Source organism: Podarcis raffonei, chromosome 5, assembly GCF_027172205.1.
Source record: "Podarcis raffonei isolate rPodRaf1 chromosome 5, rPodRaf1.pri, whole genome shotgun sequence".
NCBI lineage: Eukaryota > Metazoa > Chordata > Lepidosauria > Squamata > Lacertidae > Podarcis > Podarcis raffonei.
Window position 1 is genome coordinate 96,968,867 of NC_070606.1, and position 26,213 is coordinate 96,995,079.

At 49.5% G+C, this 26,213-nt stretch overlaps 1 protein-coding gene across 1 annotated transcript in view; it reads left to right on the forward strand.

Moving 5' to 3' along the window:
* Positions 1-26,213, forward strand: part of LOC128414887 (solute carrier family 12 member 9-like) — a 93,597-nt gene that overhangs the window by 54,738 nt on the left and 12,646 nt on the right. The window contains exon 10 of the mRNA XM_053390821.1: positions 20,462-20,654. Within this exon, the coding sequence (XP_053246796.1) occupies positions 20,462-20,654 (193 nt within the window). The remainder of the gene's footprint in view (positions 1-20,461; positions 20,655-26,213) is intronic.

Here is a 26,213-nt window from a genome sequence, read left to right on the forward strand (position 1 = left end):
GCTTTGCACGGACAGGGTCCTGGGTTCAATTTCCGGCATCTGAGACCTTGCAGTGGTGCTGGTGGTCAGTGTTGACAACACCCAGCTTGATAGATAGACCAAACTCTGGCTCCGTTCACTCCATCAAAGTGGGGGAGGGGCATCCACTTCTGTGCAAGGAAGTCAGTGGATGTGCTTTGGGGCAGGCCCCCTTGTTGTGGGACTAATCCTGCTCCTGGGTGGGCTTGCCTGGTTTGCAGCCCCTCCCCTTCCTTCTGCATGGCTCTATCCTGCAGGGGTTTCTTCCTTGGCGTGTGACAGGTTGCTGGGGACTCGCCGTTGTCTATCCATAGGGAGGAACTGGCACAAAGCCCAGCATGACGGCATCTTGCAGGGTTTCCTGGAGAGGCTGGATTCATCTTTACCACACAGCGATCTCTGTGCTGCCCCTCCCTTCAGAGCCCCACCCGAGGAGTTCCCTTCCTTGGTGTGAACACAGGAAGCTGACTTATACTGAGGGTCTTCAGAGCATCATAGAGTAGTAGAGTTGGAAGGGACCCCTGGGGTCATCTAGTCCAACCCGGCTGCAGTGCAAGAATTCTCAACTAAAGCATCCATGACAGGTGTCCACCCAACCTCTGCTTAAAAACCTCCATGGAAGGAGAGCCCACCATCTCCCAGGGCTGAGCGGCTCTCAGAAAGTTCTTCCTGTTGTTTAATTGTCGTTGGTTCAGGTCCTGCCCTTCGGAGCAGAAGAAAACAAGCTTGCTCTGCCTTCTATCTGACAGCCCTTGAGATATTTAAAGATAGCCATCATATCTCCTCTCAGTCCTCTCTTTTCCAGGCCAAACATACCCAGCTCCTTCAACTGTTCCTCATCAGGCTTGGCTCCTTGGGCAAGGGACATTCGCAGCCCTGCCTGGAGATGCCGCAGTGTGAACTTAGAACCTTCTACATCAGAAGGTCGGTGGTTCGAATCCCCGCAACGGGGTGAGCTCCCGTTGCTCAGTCCCTGCTCCTGCCAACCTAGCAGTTTGAAAGCACGTCAAAGTGCAAGTAGATAAATAGGTACCGCTCCAGCGGGAAGGTAAATGTTGTTTCCGTGCGCTGCTCTGGTTCGCCAGAAGTGGCTTAGTCATGCTGGCCACATGACCCGGAAGCTGTACACCAGCTCCCTTGGCCACTAAAGCGAGATGAGCGCCGCAACCCCAGAGTCGGCCACGACTAGACCTAATGGTCAGCGGTTCCTTAACCTTTACCTTATATGCAGAGCAGCCGTTCTGCCACTGAGCTACAGCCCTTCCCCACCGGACTCCCTCACCCTACCCAGGTTGGGGAAGGAGGAAGGAAGACTTTGGACCAGTTGAGGCAGCACTGCGCAATGGGCACACATTCCTTTCTTTGTCACTGTACTGAATGGGAGGCATTGATTTTTCTTAACTTCCATATGTATTGATTTAGTTTTCTTTGTTGCGTTCATATCCCAGCTTTTCCTCCAAGGAGCTCCAGGTAGCGTTCATGGTTCTTCCCCTCCCCATTTAATCCCCACGACAACAACCTTGTGAGGTAGATGATGCTGAGAGACAGCAACAGGCCCAAAGTTTGCAGTGGAAACTAAACTGGTCTTTCATTCTGCATCTAGCCAGCTGCTAAGAAAGCAGCAAGAGAGAGAAACTCAAACACACTGGGTTTTCGACTCTCCGGATTTGTGGGGGGTTTTTCCTGCATGTGCTCTTTGCTTACAGCTTGCTGCTTGTCGGGCTTTTGCAGGTGGGCGGAGAGGAGCAAGGAAATAAATAAATGCATTTAGGGGGTGCGGCACTTAGGGGAATCTCCCTGAATGCAAGTTTCTGCAAACTGCCCCCCATCCACCGCCCCCAGAATGTGGGGCCGGAGGGAGCCCAATTCATGTTGCCAAGGAAGCCTGGAACCATTATCCCAGCTGGATGCATTAGTGCTTAGAACCACGGTTTGGTGGATTGGGGGGTTGAGAGAGAGAGAGAGAGAGAGAGAGAGAGAGAGAGAGAGAGAGAGAGAGATATTTGCTGCCTGAGATAGTAATTGTCGCCGTTCGGCCCAGCTAATGGCTGTTATGATTAAGTTCTATTATGGAGCCCGCGCTCAGGAGCGGGTGGGTGGTGGTGGGGTGTGTTTTTTTTTGTCGGGGAGCGCAGCGGGGAAAGGAGGGGATTGACAGCTTTTCAGATGGAGAGACGGAGCGTGCTGCTCCTTGGCCGCACTGCCGCCCCCCACCCCCACCCCAAAAGGATCTTAATAGCAGCCCACGTAATAACCCAGGAGTGGTAACTGAGAGTGCACATTGCTTTGCAAGAGCAGGCGGGCGGGAGTTGGATGAGAGGCTTCGCCCTCCCCCCCTCCCCTCCGCAAAGGACACTTTCACATCTATTCCTGGGTTCGTTCTGCAGGCAGGCCCCAGCTGCGTGCCACCCCCCTTTCTCTTCCTCCAGCCCCCGCCTTTTGCTTCTATCTGGGGAGCCGACCTTCGCCTTGCTGGCTTCCAAGCCTCTGTTGATGTGATTGTTGAGGCGACCCCATGCACCCATTGTTGCGGTGTAATGAGGCTGGCAGCAGCCCAGCAACCTGTGGCACCTGAAAGGTGTGCACATCTGTGGTGGGGTAAGCTCTCGGCTCTTGCAAACGTGGTTCCCCCATGTCAGATTGCCACGCACCCCCCTACATGCAAAGACACCTTCAGGTCATGCAGCGGTGGAGACAGCCTTGTGTTACAGTAAATGAAGCACCCACGCGTAAGTGGGGGAGACCCTTTCCTCGCCACAACCTGTCTCTGAGCATGTTGCTCTGTCCCTGGGGAACACTCGGCTCTCGAACCTTTAGTGGTCCTTGAACTGGCACACAGCTGACCTGATGAATGTGAGGCAAGGGCTTGGCTTGGGTGCTACCTGTCCACTCTGGCCAAAGGAGGGAGGTCAACCAAACCAGCTGCCAAGACCTCTTCACATGAGTTGGCCTCAGCTGATCGTGCGTCCTGCCTGACGCCTGACAAGCTGGAAGGTGTGCAGAGGAGGGCAACCAAAATGATCAAGAGTTTGGAAACCAAGCCTGATGAGGAACGGTTGAAGGAGTTAGGTGTGTTAGGCCATGGTTAGGCAAACTAATGCCCGGGGACTGGATCTGGCCCAATCGCCTTCTAAATCCGGTCCGGGAATCAGCATGTTTTTACATGAGTAAAACGTGTCCTTTTATTTAAAATGCATCTCTGGGTTATTTGTGGGGCCTGCCTGGTGTTTTTACATGAGTGGAACGTGTGCTTTTATTTAAAATGCATCTCTGGGTTATTTGTGGGGCATAGGAATTCGTTCATTTCCCCCCCAAAAAAATATAGTCTGGCCCCCCACAAGGTCTGAGGGACAGTGGACCGGCCCCCTGCTGAAAAAGTTTGCTGACCCCTGGTTTAGCCTGAAGAACAGAAGACATAAAGATAATAGCATGCCTACCTTTGGATATCCGAAGGGCCATCACATGGAAAGTGGAAGAAGCTTGTTTGCTCCTGCTCTGGAGGGTAGGACCCAAGATGATGGATTCAAATGACAAGGAAGGATATTCCAACTTAACAGCATTTTTATTTTATTTTTTACTGTTTTAGCTTTTGTAAATCACTTTGTGATTGTTGGTTTTTTTACAATCAAGCAGCGTATAGATTTTATGAAATAAACGAACAAGTTTGTTTTTTCCCTACTCGAGAGGCTAGGATCCGAACCAATGGACTCTAGTTACAAGGAAGGAGATTCTGACTAAACATCAGGAAGAACTTTCTGACAGTAGGATTTGTTAGACAGTGAGATGGACTCCCACGGAAGGTGCTGGACTCTCCGTCACTGGAGTTTTTTAAGCAGAGGTTAGATGTCCAGCTGTCAGGGATTCTTGAGCTGAGATTCCTTGGACCAGATGACCTCAATGTCCCTTCTATCTCTACAGTTCTAGGATTCTAAGTTGACAGCCATCACTGCCTCCCATTGGAGCAAGTTTCATAGTTTAGCCAGTTCACTTGGCCTGCCCTGGGGTCCTGAGAAGGAACTACTTTGTGCTGGAGAGAGGGCACTCTGCACATGCTCCAGACACACACTTTTTCACCTGCTCGCTCACAGGTCAAGCGAAGTTGAGTTCCAGGTAAAGTGCAATGTCTTGCTTCTGGAACAGATTCTGGGGCTCAGCCTCTTCGCTTGTGTGCTCAGTCATTCCTGCTGAAAAAAGAGCTGGCACAACCTTTGCTGCGAGTTTGCATTGTGTTCCCACTCATCATGAATGTTCCATTAAGGGACATTCTGGTCTGCTTGCCTGCATATGCTGTAAGAGGAAGAACAGGGTCTTACAGAATTGCCAGCAGCAGCATCTAAAAGGCGGGTCGCCTTCACCAAGATAACTACCTGAGCAGTCGGATGTCAATATCCTCCTTTGTGTGTTTCTGTTGTTCAAATCTCAGAAGCACAGAGAGGGAATTGGTGGAAGCTGCAAGGAATTCAGAGACCTGGAACAAAAGGGACGAGGAGAAGCAAAGAGGAAACGTGTCTTCCTTTGCTTTGGGCCAGGCCTCCCCCGGACGCATTTGCAGCAGCCCCACACCCGTGGCTCGCCCTCCTTGCTGATATCTCTTGGCACTTTCTGATTCACGATGGCCTCTGCCTGCCTGTATATTGGCAACATGGTGGATAATGAATTGTTTACGACCAGTAGTTCTGTTTTTCAATGAGCTGAAACATGTCGGATAATAAGTTGTTTATAAGCCGTAAATCTCGGCCACCATAAACCCAAAGCGCATCACTTAATGGTGAATTGCAAGCTCTGGTCCCCTTCCACAGCCAGCCTGGAGCCCAGCTGCCTCATTGGGTAGCGAGTCGATGGGAAGTGGGATGCTCTTCCCCATTGGACGGCGCTGGGATGATAAAAGCTGTGAGGCTCAGTCCCGTTGGACGGGGGAATTGGGGATGAGTTGCGAGGTCCGTCCCCATTGGTTAGCAGATTGATGATGAGCTGTGAGCCGGTGTCCCGTTGGGTAATGAATTACTCGGAGACATATTTGCTCAGGAGAAGTAAATCTGTTTGGTACATTGTTGCCGAGTTGTGATTATATTGTAGCCGCGCTCTGTAAATCACAAAGAAGGGCCTTGATATACGGCAACCAAGCCCGGCTGCAGAAGGAGGCAGCGCTGTGTGTCTCTACAGCCGCACCAGCAGGCTGGGTCTTGGATGCATTGAAGTAAGCCAAGCAGCCAGTAGCTCCCATCTTATGCTGGTCTTGCATTGCCACCAACCCATGGGATTGGTTGTGCCTTGACTGCAGGCCAATATACAGCCAATCCAACTCGTGCTGGCAAAAACATGGTGGCAGGACTGGTAATGGGTAACATATTGAATGGTGGTGTTTAGATCTGGCTCTGAAACCTATGATATCTGCACCAAGATTATAATCTGGAAGCCAAGCCTTGAGGAGGATGGTTGAGAGAGTTGGGTATGTTGAGCCTGGGGAAGAGGAGACCGAGAAATGGCATGGTAAAGGTAAAGGTAAAGGGACCCCTGACCATTAGGTCCAGTCGCGAACGACTCTGGGGTTGCGGCGCTCATCTCACTTTATTGGCCAAGGGAGCCGGAGTACAGCTTCCGGGTCATGTGGCCAGCATGACTAAGCCACTTCAGGCGAACCAGAGCAGTGCACGGAAACGCTGTTTACCTTCCCGACAGAGAGGTACCTATTTATCTACTTGCACTTTGACATGCTTTCAAACTGCTAGGTTGGCAGGAGCTGGGACTGAGCAACGGGAGCTCACCCCCTTGTGGGGATTCGAACCGCCAACCTTCTTATCGGTAAGTCCTAGGCTCTGTAGTTTAACCCACAGCGCCACCCGCGTCCCAGACATGATAGCCATCTTTAAGTATCAGGAGGGCTGTCACATGGAGGATGGAGCGAGCTTGTTTTCCTCTGCTCTGGAGGGTACGACCCAAACCAATGGATTCAAATGACAAGGAAGGAGATTCGACAGTGTTTGGCAGTGGAACAGACTCCCTCGGAAGGTGGTGGACTCTCTCCTTCATTGGAGGTTTTTAAGCAAAGGTTGCACAGCCACCTGTCAGTGATTCTTCAATTGAGATTCGTGTATCTCAGGGGGTTGAAACAGATGGCCCTCAGGGTCCCTTCCAACTCTGTTATTCTAAGGCAATCTTGATTCTGTGATGAGAAAATTCAGATGTAATTTTAGCATCCCTTATTCTGCTTCTACCAGCTATGGGGAAGATTTAAGGTGCGGAATTCTGAGGAGCGAATTGCAGTCTCCTCTGGCTCTTGCAATTGCCAACACTTATTTATAGTCATAAGGTCTAGAAACTTGCCTGTTGTCTTTTTGAAAAAAATGAAAGTTTCAGATTTGCAGAATGGTCGCCATGATTCAGAATGGAGTGCGGAACCATTTAGGCACCCATCCCTGGTGGTAGACAATTGCATCTTGCCAATACAGAGAACCAACAAGGCATCGTCTGTGTGTTTGCTGGACCACAACTCCCATCACCCCTGACCATTGGCCTTGCTGGCTGAGGCTGATGGTACCTGTAGTCTGTTACATCTGGAGGGTACCATATCTGCCTCACTGAGCCAGCGGCAGGGTGGTTGTTCCTGATGGCAGGCAAGGAAATGCAAAATTCTCTGCCGAAAAAGAGTTGAGGATTATCTGTGAGCAACTCACAATTGAGTGCAAGGAAGAGCGAAAAGCCAAGGGATTTCTGTAGGCAGTTGTTGTTTCGGGATGACAACCCTGAGTCAACAAACTTCAAGAAGGCTTCCCAGATCACCTAAACTAGCGCTTAATAGTGATGCACTGCCTCATTGCGCCCAGGCTGGGGAAAGGAATACGGATTTCGTAATGCACATGTTTTATCAATGTAGCTCTTGCACAGAGCTAGAAAAGTTTCAGGAAAGAGCAGCTAAAATGATTGGCATCTAGAACTTCTTAGTTTGGAAAACAAGTAGGGGGCATGGCAGAGGCACATAAAAGAATGCCCAGTGTGGAGAAAGCGGGTAAAGAAAAGTTTTTCTTCCTCTCCCACAATAATAGATCCCAGGGCCATCCAGTGAAACTAAGAACAAACAAAAGGAGCCACTTTTCCCCACAGCTGTGGGATTTGCTCACATCAGATTTAGTGATTGGCACCAATTTTGGAGGGCTTTGAAAAAGAGTTGTGTGAATTCTTGAAGGATAAGGTTCCAGTCATTATGGCTTCATAGAATTGTAGTGTTGGAAGGGACCACAAGGGTCATCTAGTCCAAGCCCCTGCAATGCAGGAATCTCAGCTAAAGCATCCATGGCAGATGCACATCCAGCCTCTGCTTAAAAACCTCCAAGGAAGGAGAGTCCACAACCTCCCAAGGGAGACAGTTCCACTGTCAAACAGCTCTTACTGTCAGAAAGTTCTTCCTGCTCTTTAGTTGGAGTCTCCTTTCTTGTAACTTGAAGGCCGTTGGTTCAAGTCCTACCCTCCAGAGCAGCAGAAAACAAGCTTGTTCTGCCTTCCATGTGACAGCCCTTGAGATATTTGAAGATGGCTCTCATATCTCCTCTCAGTCTCCTCTTTTCCAGGCCAAACATACCCAGCTCCTTCAACTGTTCCTCATCAGGCTTGGTTTCTAGACCCTTGACCCTCCTCTGTGACCTACATTAGCAGAAGCAGGATACTTCTGAATACCAGAATACCTTTGAATGCCAGTTGCTGTGAATCACAAGCAGGAGAATGCTGTAATCAGGTCCTGCTGCCCCTAGGCATCTAGCTGGCCACTGTGAGAAGAGGATGCTGAACTGAGTGGCCAGTCTGAGTCTATAGCAGCCGATGCCAAGCTGTGTGTTGGTTTGTCTTTAAGATGCTGTTGGATGTTTGCACAGTCCTGCTCCTGCCGCCTGTTCAGGGTCAGGGCTGCTGGCCAGAGAAAGCAACAGAGCCCAGCCTCCTCTGAAGTTAACAAGGGATCTGTGTGTGGAGGTTGTTCAGCACCTTGGACAGCGGATTTAAAGCTTGGCTTAGGAGTGCTGGAGTCCTCTCCAGCCCTTAAGCTACTGATCCAAGCCTGGATAGCTGTCCTGGCCATAGCTGTCAACGTTTCCCTTTTTTTAAGGGAAATTCCCTTATTCTGAATAGGATTCCTCGCAAGAAAAGGGAAAAGTTGACAGCTATGGTCCTGCCTCAATCACCAGGTGCACTCTTAAGGCCGGGACAATGGGAACTGGACTCTTAGAAATAGGAATGTTGAAAGATTTGAAAAAGGACTTTTTCACACAGCTTCCAGTTAAACTGTGGAACTCACTCCCACAAGAGGCTGTGATGGCCACTAAGCTGAGTAGCTTTAAAAGAGGATTTGACGAATTCTCGGCTATCAATGGCTACCAGCCGTGATGCCTCTGCCTCTGCAGTTGCAGGCAGTGATGTTTCTGAATACCAGTTGCTGGAAACTTCAGGAGGGGAGAGGGCTCTTGTGCTCATATCCTGCTTGCAGGCTTGCCCTGGACCTCTGGCTGGCCATGGTGAGAATTGCATGTTGGACTAGGTGGGTCCCCTCTGACCCAACACAGCAGCGGGTCCCTCCTTGTGTTTCCATGCAAGCAGCACTTCTCAGAAATCCTCTCTGGATAAGGCAAAGCAGGTTTGGAGTTGGCTGATTGGGCTTTGCCTCAAGGGGAAGACACATTAATGGAATCAAATACCTCTGTGAAGACAGGGCAAGACAGCTAAAATTGGGAATTGAGCTTTTGATAAGGCATTTAAATAGAGTTCGCTTCCAGGAGAATAGAGGGGTTTGGTCTGTAAATGATCCGAGAAGCTGTTAACAGACTCCTTTCTCTCGGCGCTTCTCTTGCTCTTCATGTTTGTGCTGCTAAGGTAGCATTGGGGACTCTTTTGCAGCAAGGTGTGTAATTTTAGGAGGGGAAACTTAATTTTTGCACATTTCTTCGGTGATGGGGTCTTAAAAAATATGTTTTTGGGTGTGAGGAATTCAGATCTGCTGTTACTTTTGTGATTAGACATTTAGCTTGGTAAGTCTACATTTAATGAAGAAGCACCTAAAACGCTCTTGGAAAACCAAATAATTATAATTTTACATTCAGAAAATGCTAAATACTACTACCACTACCACTACTAAATAATAATAATAATAATAATAATAATAATAATAATAATAATAATAAATAACTGCAAGTACTTGGCAATCATTTTACACACATTATACTTGCCAAGTAAAACTAAATTAATTTAACCAAAATATCCTTTGAATCCCCAAATCACGTTGACATCATGTTTGAATTCCCAAGTCATCTAGTGGGCATTTTAGGGGTATATGTGGGGTATATGGGGAGATGGTTGTCAAACCTAGACCTGGAAAGTGTGTGCTTCTGCTTGGAGCAGTTGCATTTTGCTGGAGGAAGCTGGAAACAGCATCGGTTGCTCTGTGGAGCAAGCGATTCATAGAATCAAAGAATTGCAGAGTTGGAAAGGACCCTAAAAACCGTCTAGGCCACCCAACCTCTGCTTAGAAACTCCCAAGGAAGTCCCTTCCACTCTTGAAGAGCTCTTAACCCCCAGAATGTTCTTGCTAATGTTTAGTCAGAATCTCCTTTCTTGTATTTTGAATTCATCGGTTTGGGTCCTACGCTCCAGAGCAGCAGAAAACAAGCTTATTCCATCTTCCACAGGACAGCCCTTCAGATAAGGCTCTAAGGCAGCCTTTCTCAACCTGTGGGTCCCCAGACGTTGTTGAACTACAACTCCCATCACCCCTAGCTTGCAAGGCCAGAGCTCAGGGATGATGGGAGTTGTAGTCCAACAACATCTGGGGACCACAGGTTGAGAACCGCTGCTCTAAGGCCACTGTCTCCTGGGGTTGATTGCAGGCTTAGCCAATGCGGAGCCTTGTTGCTGTCTGGCCTACACTGCAGGGTCCACTGCTGACACACCCTTTCTACCTCAGAAGTGAGCCTGAGGCCGCTCCATCCATGGCACCACAGACCCCTGAGGCTCCTCATTTGAGCTTCTGAATTTCTGTGGTGCCGTTGCACCTGCGCCAACGGTTCTCGATCCGGAGGTGTTCCTCGGTGCATAGCTAAGCTGTGGAACTCCCCAGTTTAGGCAGCTTCAAAGAGGGATTAGACCAGGGGTCGGCGAATTTTTTTAGCCGTGGGCCAGTCCGCTGTCCCTCAGACCTTGTGGCGGGCCAGAGAAGCGGTACTGGGGGGCGGAAGCTATAAGATGAGACGAGGGGGGCAAGTAGTCCTCCCCCACCCCCAGCCTCTGCACTTACCTTCCCAGGGGCTACTGCCACCACCACCGCTGCTTCTCGTGGGTAGGCAGAGCGAACTCATCCGCTCCACTCTCTGGCCCACAGGAGCACCAGGGCGGTGGCAGCGGAGGGAAGATGAGCGGCACGAAAGGGCTGGCTCCAGAGAGGGGCTGCGTAAAATGGCGCTCAGCCAGCTCAGCCCAGCCCCCTTCCTCCTCTAGGCAGGGCGGGGAGAAGCCAGAAGGAGGGAGGGAGGAGGCGCCACTGCGGTGTGTGTGGGGGAATGGAATGGTGCAGGGGGGGAATGGCGCAGCCCCAAAAAACAGAATCCCCACGCCAATCCACGGACAGTCCGCAGGCCGGATCCTTTTCTCATATATATATATATATATATATATATATATATATATATTACTTTTTCAACATATCATTCTCAACAATAATTAAACATACTTTCATATCTTATACCATTATTTTGACTTCCATCAATCACATCTGAAAATTTTCCTATCCACTTAATATACATTTCTTACTTTCACTATTACATTTAAATCTCATAACTAATATCTCTATTCTTCCTCTACTTTGCAATGTTTCATGTATTTCTCCTTACAAAACTTCTTGTAGTCCTATCAGCGTAACTTGTTGATTACAGTTGCTCTTCAAATAGTTCGCATATTTCTTCCAATCTTCTGCGAATCTCTGGTCCCGCAGGTTTCGAATCCTTCCTGTCATTTTATCTAATTCTGCGCAGTCCATTAATTTTGTCTGCCATTCTTCTTTCGTCGGAATTTCTTCCTGCGGGCCAGATCCTGAAGGCAGTTGGGCCTGATCCAGCTCCGGGGCCTTAATTTGCCGACCCCTGGATTAGACAAATTCATGGGGGAATAAAGGCTATCAACAACTGCTAGCCATGAGTGCTGCATGTTAGGTGCAAGATCAGAGGAGCCATGCCTCTGAAGACCAGATAACTGGGAATTGCAACTGGGAGAGCTGGTTTTGAACTCGTGTCTCGCTTCTGGGAAACAGGACAATTGATTAGATGGGACCCCTTGGACCTGATCCAGCTACAGGCTCTGCTTAACTTCTGAGTAAGTGAAAGAGAGTGTTTTAAACAAGAATCGTTAATAGCATCTGCCCAGTATACTTTTTTTGCATTTGCATTAAGGGGGAAGGGGCAAGACGCAGGGAGTCCTTTTAAGCATCTTGTGTGAAAACAGCCTCCAAAGTGGAGAAGTGGGAGCCTTGAGTGCCCTTGTCTGTGCATTCCCCCCTCAGCCACCAAGACAGGGCTCTCCAAGCGCTGATTTCTAAGAGGATGCTAATTGATAATTACCCAGTTTGCAAGCCCTTGTGACTAGCAGGAGCTGAAGGGCTCGGAACTGGTGTTTTCACAGCCTTTGAAGAGGGCAAAGAGGAGGAAGAGGGGGAGGTCCGCTTCTGGACAAAAGGAATCCTGGCTACAAATCCAAGTGAATGGGATATCTGGCCAGGCCTCTTAGGGTTCATTGGCGGTGGGGATTAAATTCCGCACCCCGGCAATCTGGATTCTGTGTCAAGAAAAGCTGTGGTTTGGTTCAGGTTGTGTAACAGATACGTTTGCATTTGTGTACAAAGTTTTTTTTCCTGTGTGTGTGGGGGGTGCCTCAGGGTTCTGTCCTCCCCCCCATGCTTTTCAACATTTACATGCAGCCGCTGGGAGAGATCATCAGGAGGTTTGGGCTGGGTGTTCATCAGTATGCAGATGATACCCAGCTCTACCTCTCTTTTAAATCAGAACCAGTGAAGGCGGTGAAGGTCCTGTGTGAGTGTCTGGAGGCGGTTGGAGGATGGATGGTGGCTAACAGATTGAGGTTGAATCCTGACAAGACAGAAGTACTGTTTTTGGGGGACAGGAGGCGGGCAGGTGTGGAGGATTCCCTGGTCCTGAATGGGGTAACTGTGCCCCTGAAGGACCAGGTGTGCAGCCTGGGAGTCATTCTGGACTCACAGCTGTCCATGGAGGCACAGGTCAAATCTGTGTCCAGGGCAGCTGTTTACCAGCTCCATCTGGTACGTAGGCTGAGACCCTATCTGCCTGCGGACTGTCTTGCCAGAGTGGTGCATGCTTTGGTTATCTCCCGCTTGGACTACTGCAATGCGCTCTACGTGGGGCTACCTTTGAAGGTGACTCGGAAACTACAACTAATCCAGAATGCTGCAGCTAGACTGGTGACTGGGGGCGGCCGCCGAGACCATATAACACCGGTCTTGAAAGACCTACATTGGCTCCCAGTACGTTTCCGAGCACAATTCAAAGTGTTGGTGCTGACCTTTAAAGCCCTAAACGGCCTCGGTCCAGTATACCTGAAGGAGCATCTCCACCCCCATTGTTCTGCCCGGACACTGAGGTCCAGCGCCGAGGGCCTTCTGGTGGTTCCCTCATTGCGAGAAGCAAAGCTACAGGGAACCAGGCAGAGGGCCTTCTTGGTAGTGGCGCCCGCCCTGTGGAACGCCCTTCCAGCAGATGTCAAAGAGATAAACAACTACCTGACATTCAGAAGACATCTGAAGGCAGCCCTGTTCAGGGAAGTTTTTAATGTGTGATATTTTAGTGTATTTTTGGTTTCTATGGAAGCTGCCCAGAGTGGCTGGGGAGGCCCAGCCAGATGGGCGGGGTATAAATAATAAATTATTATTATTATTATTATTATTATTATTATTATTATTATTATTATTATATTTCATTAAGTTTATTGTGGCGTTTTTTCTCATGGTTGAGCATTTGGGTATGCAGGGGGCTGAAGCCCCGCTCCCCCTTCACTGGCAAATCTTTCTCAGTCCCTCTCTGTGGTTCAGCAAGCAATTTGTGTGCAGATTCCAGCTTCTCAACAAGAAGGACTAGAGAGAGAGAGAGAGAGAGAGAGAAAAAATGAAAGTTGAGATTCTTGTGGCAGCTGAAACGTGTATCCCTTTGCATATCTCTCAGTGCTGCAGATTCAGTTATACCTGCAGCCCTGAATACGACTTCGTTACAGGGGTATTGAGGTGCCTTTGTTTAACCCAGAGAGGAAGATGATGGGGATGTTGGGAATTTCCATTCCTCCTTTAGTTGCAGACATGTTGCATGTCACATGTCTGTTTACATACCAGCACAGCTTGCTGGGAACTTCCCTTTGTGTATAGCTTTTGTTTTTCACTGTCTCTCTGAAGAGAAGAAAGGGAGACGACATGTTTTCTTTGTCTTGATTTATGCTTAATAAATCTTTAGCTGTTAGTATGTTTCCACAAGCCTCACGCCTGTTCTGTTTGTGCAGTATGCTCTGCTAATATAGCGTGCTCAGGCTTTTGAAGTCTGAGTCGCTGATTTATGTCACACCAGAGATCGGGGGATCATCATGGCTGGAAGGGCATGATCCATCTGGGGGCTAGCCAGCTGGCATCTTGACCCCCCAAAGGATGCCGACAGAGGATGATGGAAAAATGGACCCCACCCCCCCATAGGCCAGAGGTCTCCAGGACCCTGGAGCAAAGACAAGGACGTGTTGAGTTCAAATGGAAGCTGTGGGTGTAGCCTCCATTTTGCAAATGCCAGTGCCAGAGTAGACTATACTGAATGGAGCGTAGAAATAGAGTTGGAAGGGGCCGCAAGGGCCATCTAGTCCACCCCCTTTAATGCAGGAATCTTTTTGCCCAATGTGGGACTCGAACCCACTACCCTGAGATTTAAAATCTTGTTCTCTGCCGACTGTAGTGTTCTGGTTCCATATAAGACAGCTTCCTAGGTTCACATTTAGCAGGTGAAACCACCACCCTGGCAATCCATTCAGTGTAGGGATGTGGAACCTTCTGCCCTCCCAATTGGACTCCAACACCCATCAGCCCCTTCCATGTCACGGATGATGGGAGTTGTAGTCCAGCAATATCTGGCGGGCCATGGGGTCTCTATCCCTGATTAAACTGGAATGCAGATCCTGCACGGACCCCCTAAAGATGGCAGGTTATGAGCCGTTAAAGGGGGTATTTGAGTTTTAGGATGTTCCCCAAGAGTGGCTTTGGGGCATCCAGGTTCTGCCCCCCCAGCTGTGGCACATTTTATTCCACCTCTCCTCCTACTTTGGCCAAAAGCCGAATTGCCTTCTTTGGCCTCCCTAATTCTCTGACACCATGTTAACCAGCCATCCGCTCTTTCCCCCCTCATCAGGCCTGTGTGACATTCATCCTTGCAGACAGCTCTTTAGCTCTCGCTAAGTGGGGCCTCATCCTGCCCAGGGGCTGAGCCCTTCCGAAAAGGAGTAATTGAATCGAGACCTTTCTTCCTCTCCCTCCCCCAGCCCACTCCTCTCAGTAAGAGTGATGGGGACTCAGCACCACGCTGGGTGGAGCCCTTTCCAGCATTGGCTAGTTCTGAGAAGCTATAGAATATGGAGAGGAACACGTCTCCCCACAATTATCAGCACTGGTGAATGGCAGCTCCCTGCTGCTGAGGGTTGATGCGCCTTTGCGTTCTCTGAGGTACAAGTCGAAGAGGGTGGGGGAAATTCTTCCATTCTCGCAGCCTCCTCCGGCCGCCTTTTAAACACGCTCATGTATCGTCTTGTTCCTCCAGCTCCCCTTCTTTAAAGTAAACAAGAGCTTGCGTTACTTTTTCAATTCTCCTGAGCACGTACAGAGTTTTCCTCCAGCACTGACCAGCTTATATGTCTGGTTACCACAAACAGACAGATAAGGGACAACCTCTCTCTCCATCTGCATGCATTCTAACACCTCCCTTGACACAGTCCAAAATTTATTTTGAAATCCCGTGAGGAAAGTCCACAAGTGAAAGTCCAGCGTGGTATGACTTCAGAAACTCTTGAGGTCCAATAATTCTTATAGAACAGGTGAGGTCCCTGCAGACTGGAGGCAGGGAGCTGCTGAAGCATGGCCCATCACATAGAATAATAGAATTGCAGAGTTGGAGGTCAGACTATCCTCCACCAGGGCCAGGGCCTTTTCAGTGATGGCTCCGACCTGGTGGAATGCTCTGCCCCATGAGACTAGGGTCCTTCAGAATTTAACTTCCTTCTGCAGGGCCTGTAAGACAGAGCTATTCTGCCTGGCTTTCAATTTGAACTTAACCTGATCTTTTATTCCCCTTCCTTCCCTCTCCCTCCCCTTTTTTATGAAGATCACCCACTCTGAGACCCCACAGCTAATTCTCCCCTGGCCTCCTCTCTGGCCCAAATAGAACCAATTCAGCCAGCTAGCCCTGGGGATTATCTAATGCTTATTTCCCCTAAATGGATTTTTGAATTTTATTGTTATTCATGGTTTTTATACTGTCGTTTATGCTGCTTTTATAATTAAGTGTTTTAAATTTGTTGTTAGCCACCCTGAGCCCAGTTTTTGAACTGGGAAGGGTGGGGTATAAATAAAATTATTATTATTATTATTATTATTATTATTATTATTATTATTATTAACCCCCTGCATGTAGGAATCTCAGCTCAAGCATCCATGACAGATGGCCATCCAACCTCTGCTTAAAAACCTCTGAGGAGGGAGAGTCCACAGTCACCCGAGGGAGATTGTTCCACTGTCAGGCAGGGTGCCAGAGAGTTTTCTGTGATGTTTAGTTGGAATCTCCTTTCTTGTAACTTGAAACCATTGGTTTGGGTCCAAAAATGTGTACGCCAGGCAGAATACCGTAGATTCCAGCGTATTAGGTGACTGGGTGTATAAGATGACCTCCTAAATTGGCAGCTGCCAATTTGGGGGGGTGGACTTATACGCCCAGTCTTATACGCGGCAGCTTCTCTGCCCAGTGAACCCATAAAAGGTAAAGGTAAAGGTACCCCTGCCCGTATGGGCCAGTCTTGACAGACTCTGGGGTTGTGCGCCCATCTCACTTAAGAGGCCGGGGGCCAGCGCTGTCCAGAGACACTTCCGGGTCACGTGGCCAGCATGACAAAGCTGCATCTGGCGAGCCAGCGCAGCACACGGAAACGCCGTTTACCTTCCCGCCAGTAAGCGGTCCCTATTTATCTACTTGCACCTGGGGGTGCTTTCGAACTGCTAGGTTGGCAGGCACTGGGACCGAGCAACGGGAGCGCACCCCGCCGCGGGGATTCGAACCGCTGACCTTTCGATCGGCAAGCCCTAGGCGCTGAGGCTTTTACCCACAGCGCCACCCGCGTCCCCAGTGAACCCATACCTGGCATATAAGACGACCCTCGACTTTTTAGAGGATTTTCCGGGGTTAAAAAGTCGTCTTATATGCCAGAATCTATGGTATATGCAGAAATGCATATACAGTGGTACCTCGGGTTACATACGCTTCAGGTTACAGACTCTGCTAACCCAGAAATAGTACTTTGCTTCAGGATGAGAACAGAAATTGGGCTCTGGCGGCGCGGCAGCAGCAGCAGCAGGAGGCCCCATTAGCTAAAGTGGTGCTTCAGGTTAAGAACAGTTTCAGGTTAAGAACAGACCTCCGGAATGAATTAAGTACGTAACCAGAGGTACCACTGTATTTGAAAGAGGATTCAACAAATTCACGGAGAAGAGGGCTGTTGATGCCTAATGTCCCTTCCGCAGCTGGGGCCAGCAATGCTTTTGAATCCAAGTTGCTGTAAAAACCGCCGGAGAGAGGGCTCTTGCGCTTGTATCCTGCTTGCTTGTTTCCTGTGCGCATCTGGTTGGCCACTGAGAGCAGGATGCTTGGGCTAGAAGGGCCACTGGCCTCATCCAGCAGCCTCTACCTATGTTCTTAAATAGCTGGGGTGGTGGGAGGTGTAGTCAAAAACACCTTCGAGAGCACCAAGGTTGGCGAAAAGCCTGCCGAACGTGGGCTGAGGCCCCTTGGCCAAAGTCGCAGACGTTGTGCATGTGTGGCTTTGGGAGCTGAGCGTGGCTCCCTTCCCCTCCATTTAACCTCTCTGGTCCTTGCTGGGGCCGCAGCATCCCGCGAGGGGGTTAAACTCTGTGCGCTTCGCAGAGGCTCTAATGCATAATGCGGCTCTCTGCCAGGGCCCAGGAGAGACCCGCGTTTTATACACATCGATTACACACTTAACCACCATTTGCGTTTTTATCCCTCACCTTTTTTTCCCCTCCGAGCGGCAGCAAAAGAGGCACATCTCCCTTCTCTGCGTCTCCCCCCTCCCCCATCTTACACACACAAGTAAATACACACAGCCTTTGTGCAATTTTTTTGCGGGTCCGGCTACGCAAGAGTGGCAGAGGGCAATTAGCATTCCGGGGCTCTTTTTAAATCTCCCTAAGCAATATAGATAAGACAGCGGGTTAGATGAGAACAATTTAATTAAGCCGTAGAAAGGAGGCCCTTTGCCGGCACCCTCGGTTCCTGCGCTCTGCCAACCGCGCCAACCTTCCAGTGCGGGACTGGCTTGGTGCCACACAGAGCACACCCTGCCTGCTGCCCCCTCCCCTCTGTGCAGGATTGATAGCCCCCTTTGGCTTCTTCTTCCCTCTCCCTGCCCCCCCCCAAAAGCTGAAATTAAAAAGCAAAACTGGGATTAAAAACAACCAAATACTTTTTCATCCTGTATCTGCCCAGTGCCAGGAAAACCTACAACTCTCTTGAGGTGTGGCAGCCATCAGCTGTCCTCATTACTCAGTGAAATTTGAGGCTACTTGTCCCAGAGGGGAGATAAACAAGCAGATTTTAGGGACTAGGTGCTGCTTTTTTAAAAAAATCACATTTTTTGTTGTTTAAAAATCGTGTTTACATCCTGTGCTTCTGCCACAGAGCAATGGCCTCGGTTCGACTGCATTATTATTATTCCAACAGGTCTGCAAGGAACATTAGGCCGTGATGGGCAATGAAATATCCTACTCAGCTTCATGGCTGAGCAGGGATTTGAACCCAGGTCTCTCTGGCCCGGAATTTTTAACTACTCCAGAAGATGTAACTCTTTAATGCATGCGGATCAATAGGAATCGCTAGCGTTTTTAGTGCCTTTATAATGAATGATACGTGCTAAGATCCCGTGGGAAAGGTGGGGAATCCTATCGGAGCAGCTGCGTGATTAAAATATAAATTGCAATGATGTGTGCGGTATTTTTTGTTGTTTCAGTACTTCAAGCCAATTGGGTGTTGCTTGGCATTTGGTTTTAAAATTTATTGCAGCCCCTTCGAACAGGGCAAGTTCAGTATGTAGGTGCAGAAACGGTTAGCTTTCAAAAGTTTTTGCTTAGCAAATCTTGTCAACCCAAGAATCCTGCATTTAAGAAAGACCAACTCTGAGGGAATCCTTTTTTCCAGATAAAAAGTTGTCCGCACCCCATCATCTAACCACAGGGCATGCTGGCTTCCTTCCATGTATGTCAAGACATACCACTTTCCTCCCCCCTTTCTGATACAGGCACTGGACCTTTTAAAAAAGCCCTTGATAGGCAGAAATTCAATAGGAGAATCTTGCAGTGATGGGGGAAGGTTTCGCCTGTTGCATTTCTGCTGTCTTGCAGGGGCTGAGGGGTATGCGTTTCAGCTGACAGAGGCTGAGGAATTTCAGCTTGGCTCCTTTCCTGAAACTAACTGATTTCAGTAGTTTTCTCCTTGCAGGTGTCATTAGATAATAAAAAAGCGTGTGTTTTATTCTATAATGGCTTCTCGGCTGAATCAGACCTCTAGCCCAGCTTTCTGCTTCCAATAAGGTCAGCCAAATACTTCTGGCAGATAACTGGGGCAGCCTGCTTACAACTCATGTTTAAACTTAAATGCTGTTTTTTTCCAACCGTCTGCTCAAAAGCATTCTCACACTTCTTCCCCTCCCCTCCAAAAAAAAATCCTTATCTGTGCCTGCTACAGTTGTGTGACAGGCAGAAATTCACCAGGTGTAGTGTTTCCTGTCACTGCATCCTCATCCTGGAGTTAGCCACGCCATCTGAATTTCTGCCCATATTTTCATGTTGAAAATACCATGCACCCCGTGTCTGTGTGCATTTGTGTGTTTGCCTGCATGCATGTGATACTGCTGCAAATTGCATGCAGAAGCAGCTCTGTGCAGGAAATTTCATGCATGTACAATTTGCCATGCTTAAACCTTGGCATCCACGAAGCAGCCTCGGGAAAGTGATCTGAGAGCCCTTCTACCTACTCAAGCATTTTGCGGCTGGAGATGAGTGCGTTGGACTCTCTCTAATGGATCCCTTGGGGTGTAAGCAATTGTGTTACGTATTCATTGTCTTTAAATGTTGCTAACCAGCCGTGAGCCTTCTGGGACAGGGCAGGTTACAACCCAAATAAGATGGATTTCCTGCAACTCTGGCTCCCGTTGCATCCGAGGGTGGCCTCAGGGGCTAGTGTGCGGTAACTGATAGTGTGCGGTAACTGGGTCCGCACACTTTGTAGAATGGCACACCCCCTAACGGAGGGGAGAGAAACCTGTGGAGCCCCGAGGCATTGCTGTACTCCTGAATAGCTCAGTTGGTTAGAGCAACGTGCTGATAATGCCAGGGTTGCAGGTTCAATCCTCACATGGGACAGCTGAATATTCCTGCATTTTAGGGAGTTGGACTCTACAATTCTGTGATTCTGTGATTCTAACTCCCAGCTTGAATCTCCAGAGGGCTGCAGGTTCCCAAGCTGTCAGGAGTCAGCCAGCAGTAAATCACACCATGCAAACTGCAATTGACTCTTTATTAGCAAGAACATGATCTTGGCAGAGTGTCAGGCCTAATGAGCACAGCAGCTCATCCCTGGTAGGTCTTGCCCCCACGAAGCAGTTCCTGAGACTGAAGGTCCCCACATCCCCATAGTTGCCTAAGCCCCCCTCCCCTCCAGGGTTTCTCCCAAGCAATCTGAGACTGTGCCAGTCTCTCCTCTGTGCTTTTCTCATGTCTCTCCTGGTTCTGGGATACCAGGGGGAAGGGAAGCTTGTTCCAGCAGCAGGAGGAGATACCTGGGACTCTTCATCTTGCCTCTTGGCCTCTCCTGCTTCAGCTGCTGCCTCTGATACTGGACTTCTTTCTGCCACAGACTCTCCCAGCTCACTAAGCCCTGTTGCCTCTTCAGCTTCCGACACCTCCTCTTCCCAGTCTTCTCCCTCTGTCCACCCACCAATCCCTGGACTCTGAGCCTTCTTCCCTCGGGGCTTCCCCAGCTGGTTCCTCCCACAATTCCTCTGCGTCCAACCAGTCCGCGACACCACTGGAAGCTAAGTGGATCTGCCCCTCCCAAGCTGACTGCTCTGCTCCTTCCCGCAGGCCCACCTTCCGGTACTTCACCTGGCACACCTGTGTGCTGGGCATCGCCGGCTGCTTCGTCATGGTCTTCCTCATCAGCCCCATCTACGCCTCAGCCAGCGTGGCCTTCATGGTGGTCCTCCTTGTGGCCCTCCATTACCTCTCCCCAAGCAGCAGCTGGGGCTACATCAGCCAGGCTCTCATTTTCCACCAGGTAAGCACGGGGTGGACCCCCAAAACTAGCTCTCTACCGCGGTCGGCAGCAAGCAAGACTTTTTCCTTTCTGATGCGAAATGTTTTAATCAATGTTTTCTGGCGCTTTCGTTTGTCGGTTGCTCCTCCTGTGGGAGAAGGGGCGAGGCAGAAACACGGCAAGCAATCTCTTTTCCTTGCACACATAAACACTTGGAGCTGTGCTGACTAGTTTAGAGACAAGAGTTCTCCCTTTGGCAGCGTTCAGCCCTCTCATAAATCAGGCAGGGTGGGAGGAGGAGGAGGAAGAAGAAGAAGACCCTTTTCCAGGGGTTTCAAGGCAGGGGCTGCGAGCTCCATTCTATGGCCACCCAAGGAAATTGCAGAACGCTCGAAAAGTATACATTTTCTGCCAAAGAGGGGAAAAAACTTTTGATTCCTGAGTATGCTAAAGCTATTCAATATTAGAAGCGATGTGGAAGGCAGCAATATTTTTTTGTTTATTATGGGTTTATGGGCATTTTATTTATTTACCATATTTTTCGCTTCATAATGTGCACCGGACCATAAGGTGCACCTAGGTCAGTCCCTTCTCCCTCCTGGGGAAAAGCCCGCAAGAGCCGCGCGGAGCTTGTGTGCGGCTCTTGGGGGCTTTTCCTGTCTGCCTCCCCCCTACATCCTGCCTGCCTCCCCCCTACATTCGCTCCATAAGACGGACACACATTTCCCCTTACTTTTCAGGAGGGGAAAAGTGCGTCTTATGGAGCGAAAATATGATATTAAATTTGTAGACCACCCTTCATCTGACGATCACAGGGTGGTTCACCAAAATAATAATAATAATAATAATAATAATAATAATAATAATAATAATAATAATAATACAAAAAGAACCCAGCAAGCAGGACCGAAGAGCCCTCTCCCCAACCCACTGCAGCTTCCAGCAACTGGTAGCTCGTTTGCAAAACGCAGGACCAGGTGGTCCTCCCCGCGCCACACAGATTAATTTACCTGGTTGTCCTAATAATGTTTCGAACTTGCCTCCACCCCTTCCGCAAGGGAGCTGCACACTCTTCTCTCGTATCCTTTCAGACAGGCGGTTCGTCCTTCCAGCTGGCGCCGTTCCCCCCCCCCCGCTCTGCCCTTCCCTGGGATTCATTCCCAGACCCAGCAAGTTGGGCCCGTTGCCCAGCCCTTGCCTTTTAATTTTTGTGTCATAAAACCAACACTTAGCAGGGAAAAAACCCTGTTAGCATGTAATGGAATATTCTTATTACCCAGCTGCTGTCTTGCTGGCCTGCCTTAACGAAACTCAGGCCCTCAGCCAGGCCTGGTGAGTGGGTTTTGTTGTGTTTTAGCAGGTTCCGAGCACCTAAAACCCACAACGTTAGTACAGAAGGTCCAGGCCTTCCAATTCATTTATTTATTGTAGGGTTTCCCAAACTTGGGACTCCAGCTGTTTTTGGACTACGGTTCCCATCATCCCTGATCACTGGTTCTGCTTGCTAGGGATGATGGGAGTTGTAGTCCAACAACAGCTAGAGCCCCAACTTTCGGAAACCCTGTTTATTGCGTTTGCGTCCACCTTCCCTCTCAAGGAGCTCAAGGTGGCATACGTAGTTCTTCTCATTTTACCCTCACAACAACCTGTGAGGTACGTTGGGCCGAAAGTGAGTGACTGGCCCACGGTCGCCCAGGGAGCTTCATGGTTGAGTCAGGATTTGAACCCTGGTCTCCCAGGTCCTAGTCCAACACTCTAAACACCATATTTTCTGCTCTATAGGACGCACTTTTCCCCCTCCCAAAATGAAGGGGAAATGTGTGTGCGTCCTATGGAGCGAATGCAGGCTCCTTGGCTTCAGCAATAGCAACGCGAAGCCTCCGAAGCACAGAGGGGGAGCTCCCCCCGTGCTCCGGAGGCTTTGCGTTGCTTTCGCTGAAGCCACCTGAAGCCCCCGGAGTGCAGGGAACTCCCACTGCACTCCGAAGGCTTACGGATAGCCGTCTGAAGCCTGGAGAGCGAGAGGGGTCAGTGCACACCGATCACTCTTGCTCTCCAGGCTTCGCTTCGCTGGAGAGGCGCTGCACAGTTTTCCCTCTCTGCGCAGTGCCCTTCAGCGAAGTGGGAGGAGAAATGGAAGGGACTCTGTTTCTTTGCTGAGCAGAGAGGGGGAGATTTTTTTTTTCCTGTTCTCCCCCTCCTATGGTCCGGTGCATCCTATAGAGCGAAAACTACGGTACTAATAAAAACACTGTTTCTAGCTTTCCACCAACCCACCTCAAATGCTTGCATCTGAAGTGTTTGCTCGGATCCTAACAAAGCATTTATGTGGGGCTGTAGCATGTTGGAAGAGCTCCAGATACATTATTTCGGTACAGCAGCCCTGTACGGTAGGCCAGTGGCGGTGTCCCCCGTGTTGCAGATGGTGGAACTGTGGTTGAGTGTCGGTGAATTCATGGCCAGCGCCAGATCTGGAGACTTGAGCTAACTTCCTTGGAGCTTCGCTCTCACGAATCACTGGCTTGACCTGCAGTGTGCTTCCTGGAGTTTGTCCTGGTTACTTCCTTCCTTGCAAGAAGCAAAACAGGCCCTGACACTGCATTACAGCAGGACACAGCCCCTCTGCATTTCCTGTTTTCTGCTCGGCCCCTTTCTGCTAAACAAAAGAAGAAGAGGAGTTTGGATTTGATATCCCGCTTTAAGACACGGGTGGCGCTGTGGGTTAAACCACAGAGCCTAGGACTTGCCGATCAGGAGGTCGGCGTTTCGAATCCCCGCAACAGGGTGAGCTCCCGTTGCTCGGTCCCTGCTCTTGCCAACCTAGCAGTTCGAAAGCACGTCAAAGGGCAAGTAGATAAATAGATACCGCTCCGGCGGGAAGGTAAACGGCGTTTCCGTGCGCTGCTCTGGTTCGCCAGAAGCAGCTTAGTCATGCTGGCCACATGACCCAGAAGCTGAACGCCAGCTCCCTCAGCCAGTAAAGCGAGATGAGCACCGCCACCCCAGAGTCGGTCACGACTGGACCTACTGCCTCCCGACACCCACATTTGGCTGAAATGCATCCACTTCTGGGGTGCAGCGCCCCCAACACCACTAATCCATGCTGAGCAGGCCTTACTAGGAAACAAGGGCGATCTCTGGCAAGCTGTTTCGGGCAGTGTTCAAAATCCCCCAGGTGCCAGGCTCGTTTTGCTACTGGCACAGGCCCATTCACGACTACGTGGAGATTTGCGGGCACCAGGTTGGTGACTGACGTCTCCCTCAAGCTAGCTGAGTCACACACAGCTCTCCATCATCACATCAAGGAAAATAAGTGCAAGGCTGAGTACAGATACATTTGACTGTGCCTCAGCCTTTCCCCAATTTAAAAACCTCTGCTGTAGTCCACAATTAACACCATGTCCATTTCCACTATGAGTTTCTGCTTATTGGATACTGGGACAAGTGAATTCTTGTTGCTGAGATCATAGAATTGTAGAATTGCAGCGTTGGACCCAGGGGTCATCTAGTCCAGCCCCACCCCCCGGTGAATAGACCTTTAAGGTGCTGTTTGGCACCTAGCTTATATACCTGAGTTTCTAACTCCGGTTTGGGGACACCAGTGTGGAGGGCAGAGGAATCTGGCCGCAGCCCTGCGACATTTGCAGGCAGGGAAACGTCGGTATGTTAGCTGGGGCTGCCAACACCTCTGCAGACATCTGTCTGGCTTTGAGATGTCTTGGCAGATCGATGGGAGAAAGGAGGGCCCCGTGCAGGTGGATAAAAGCAGGCGCCGAAAACGCCACCTTCCTCTTCTCCTTACTCCCTCTTCTCCCAGCTCCCCAACCTTTCATTCCTGGCCCTGGCACACAGAGACTTTGGCAGGGAGCCAACACCACAGATTGTGTGCGGAAGGGGGGAGGCGCAGGAGAGAAGGAATGATCTCCTCCTCTGCGGTGCGTCTGGGGTAATAACATTTACTCACCAGGGTGATGTTACCCCATCGGACGCTGATCAAATGCACTTGTCCCCGGTAGTGAAGACAAATGCCGGGAGCTGAGGAGGTAAATGCATTAGCTTGCCCTGAGCTCTGACTTGTCTGACTGACATGTTTGCTCGGTTGCGTGCACACACACACACACACACACAGCGAGGAAGGAAGCTAGCGACTGGAGCAGATGATGAAGGAAGAGAAAGCGAGGGCTGTTTTTTCTCGACCAAGAAGAGGCTTTTATCAGGGACAGTTTGAAGACCAGGGCTGGGGCAGACATCCCATCAGACATAAGAAGAGGCTGCTGGATCAGGCCCATGGCCCATCTAGTCCAGAATCCTGTCCTCGCATCGATAGCTTTCCCCTCCATTTTTCATTTCATGTTTAATTTGTATACAGTGGTACCTTGGGTTACAGACACTTCAGGTGAGAGACGCTTCAGGTTACAGACTCCGCTAACCCAGAAATAGTACCTCGGGTTAAGAACTTTGCTTCAGGATGAGAACAGAAATCGTGCTCCGGCGGCAGCGGGAGGCCCCATTAGCTAAAGTGGTACCTCAGGTTTAGATCAGTTTCAGGTTAAGAACGGACCTCCAGAACGAATTAAGTTCTTAACCCGAGGTACCACTGTACCGCCTTTCTATATTGCTCTGCACAATGCCATTTGCAAGCTGAAGAAGCAACAAAATAGGCAGCAACAATCACACACGTAATAATCAATCTGATCCAGTACAAAAAAAAGTCACAATAACCTTAAAATAAGCAACTTAGATCAAATGAAGCAATATTCAACCATCCATTAGAATATAACAGTAAACGGTAAAATTAAATATCGGCAAATAATAGTTAAACAGTTGACACTTAAGAATTGCATACTAAACAATGATCAATAAAAATAACGGGAAGTCCCAACGCATAAAATACCACATTTATGTCTAATCCATCCAAGTTGATGGCCTTCACTGGTTCCTGTGGGAGGGAGTTCCACAGTTTAACGACACTCTGTAGGAGTTTTCTGCTGAAATGCAGGTCATTGGCACTCTTCAGATACGTGCATTTAAAAAGGGGGAACTTGTTCTCTGAGCACCCAGAGAGCAAGACTGTGTCAGTATTTTCATCCCTCCCATTGCAAAGATCACCAGATCATTTTGTTTTACTTTCTGCCTATGAAAAAGGAGTGGGCGGAAACCACTCTTCCAGACTTCCGTCCCTAATACTGTGCAGATTTTCTTCGATCTGTCTGGAGACAAGATGGCAGTATGAGAGTGCTTACTCTCCTGTACATGTTTGTTATGTTCTTTTAATTTGTTTAATCAGTAGAAATAAATTAGGTATGCAACAAAACCTCCGCAGCTTTGCTTCCGTTACTCTGCTGCTTTTGAGGGGCTCACAATAGCAAATTGCACCGGGACCTATTCCTCGGAATGCTGTGCTGCTCTTCCTGCGTTCCTGGGATCGGAAGGTCAGAGAAGGGGTTCCCAACACCCAGCCCATGCAGGCGCTGAAGACATGGGCTGTATATGGGTGTACGGGTCAGACTGGCTCTTAATAAAATAAGAAGACGGTTCTGGATCAGGCCAGCAGCCCATCTAGTCCAGCACCCTTTTCTA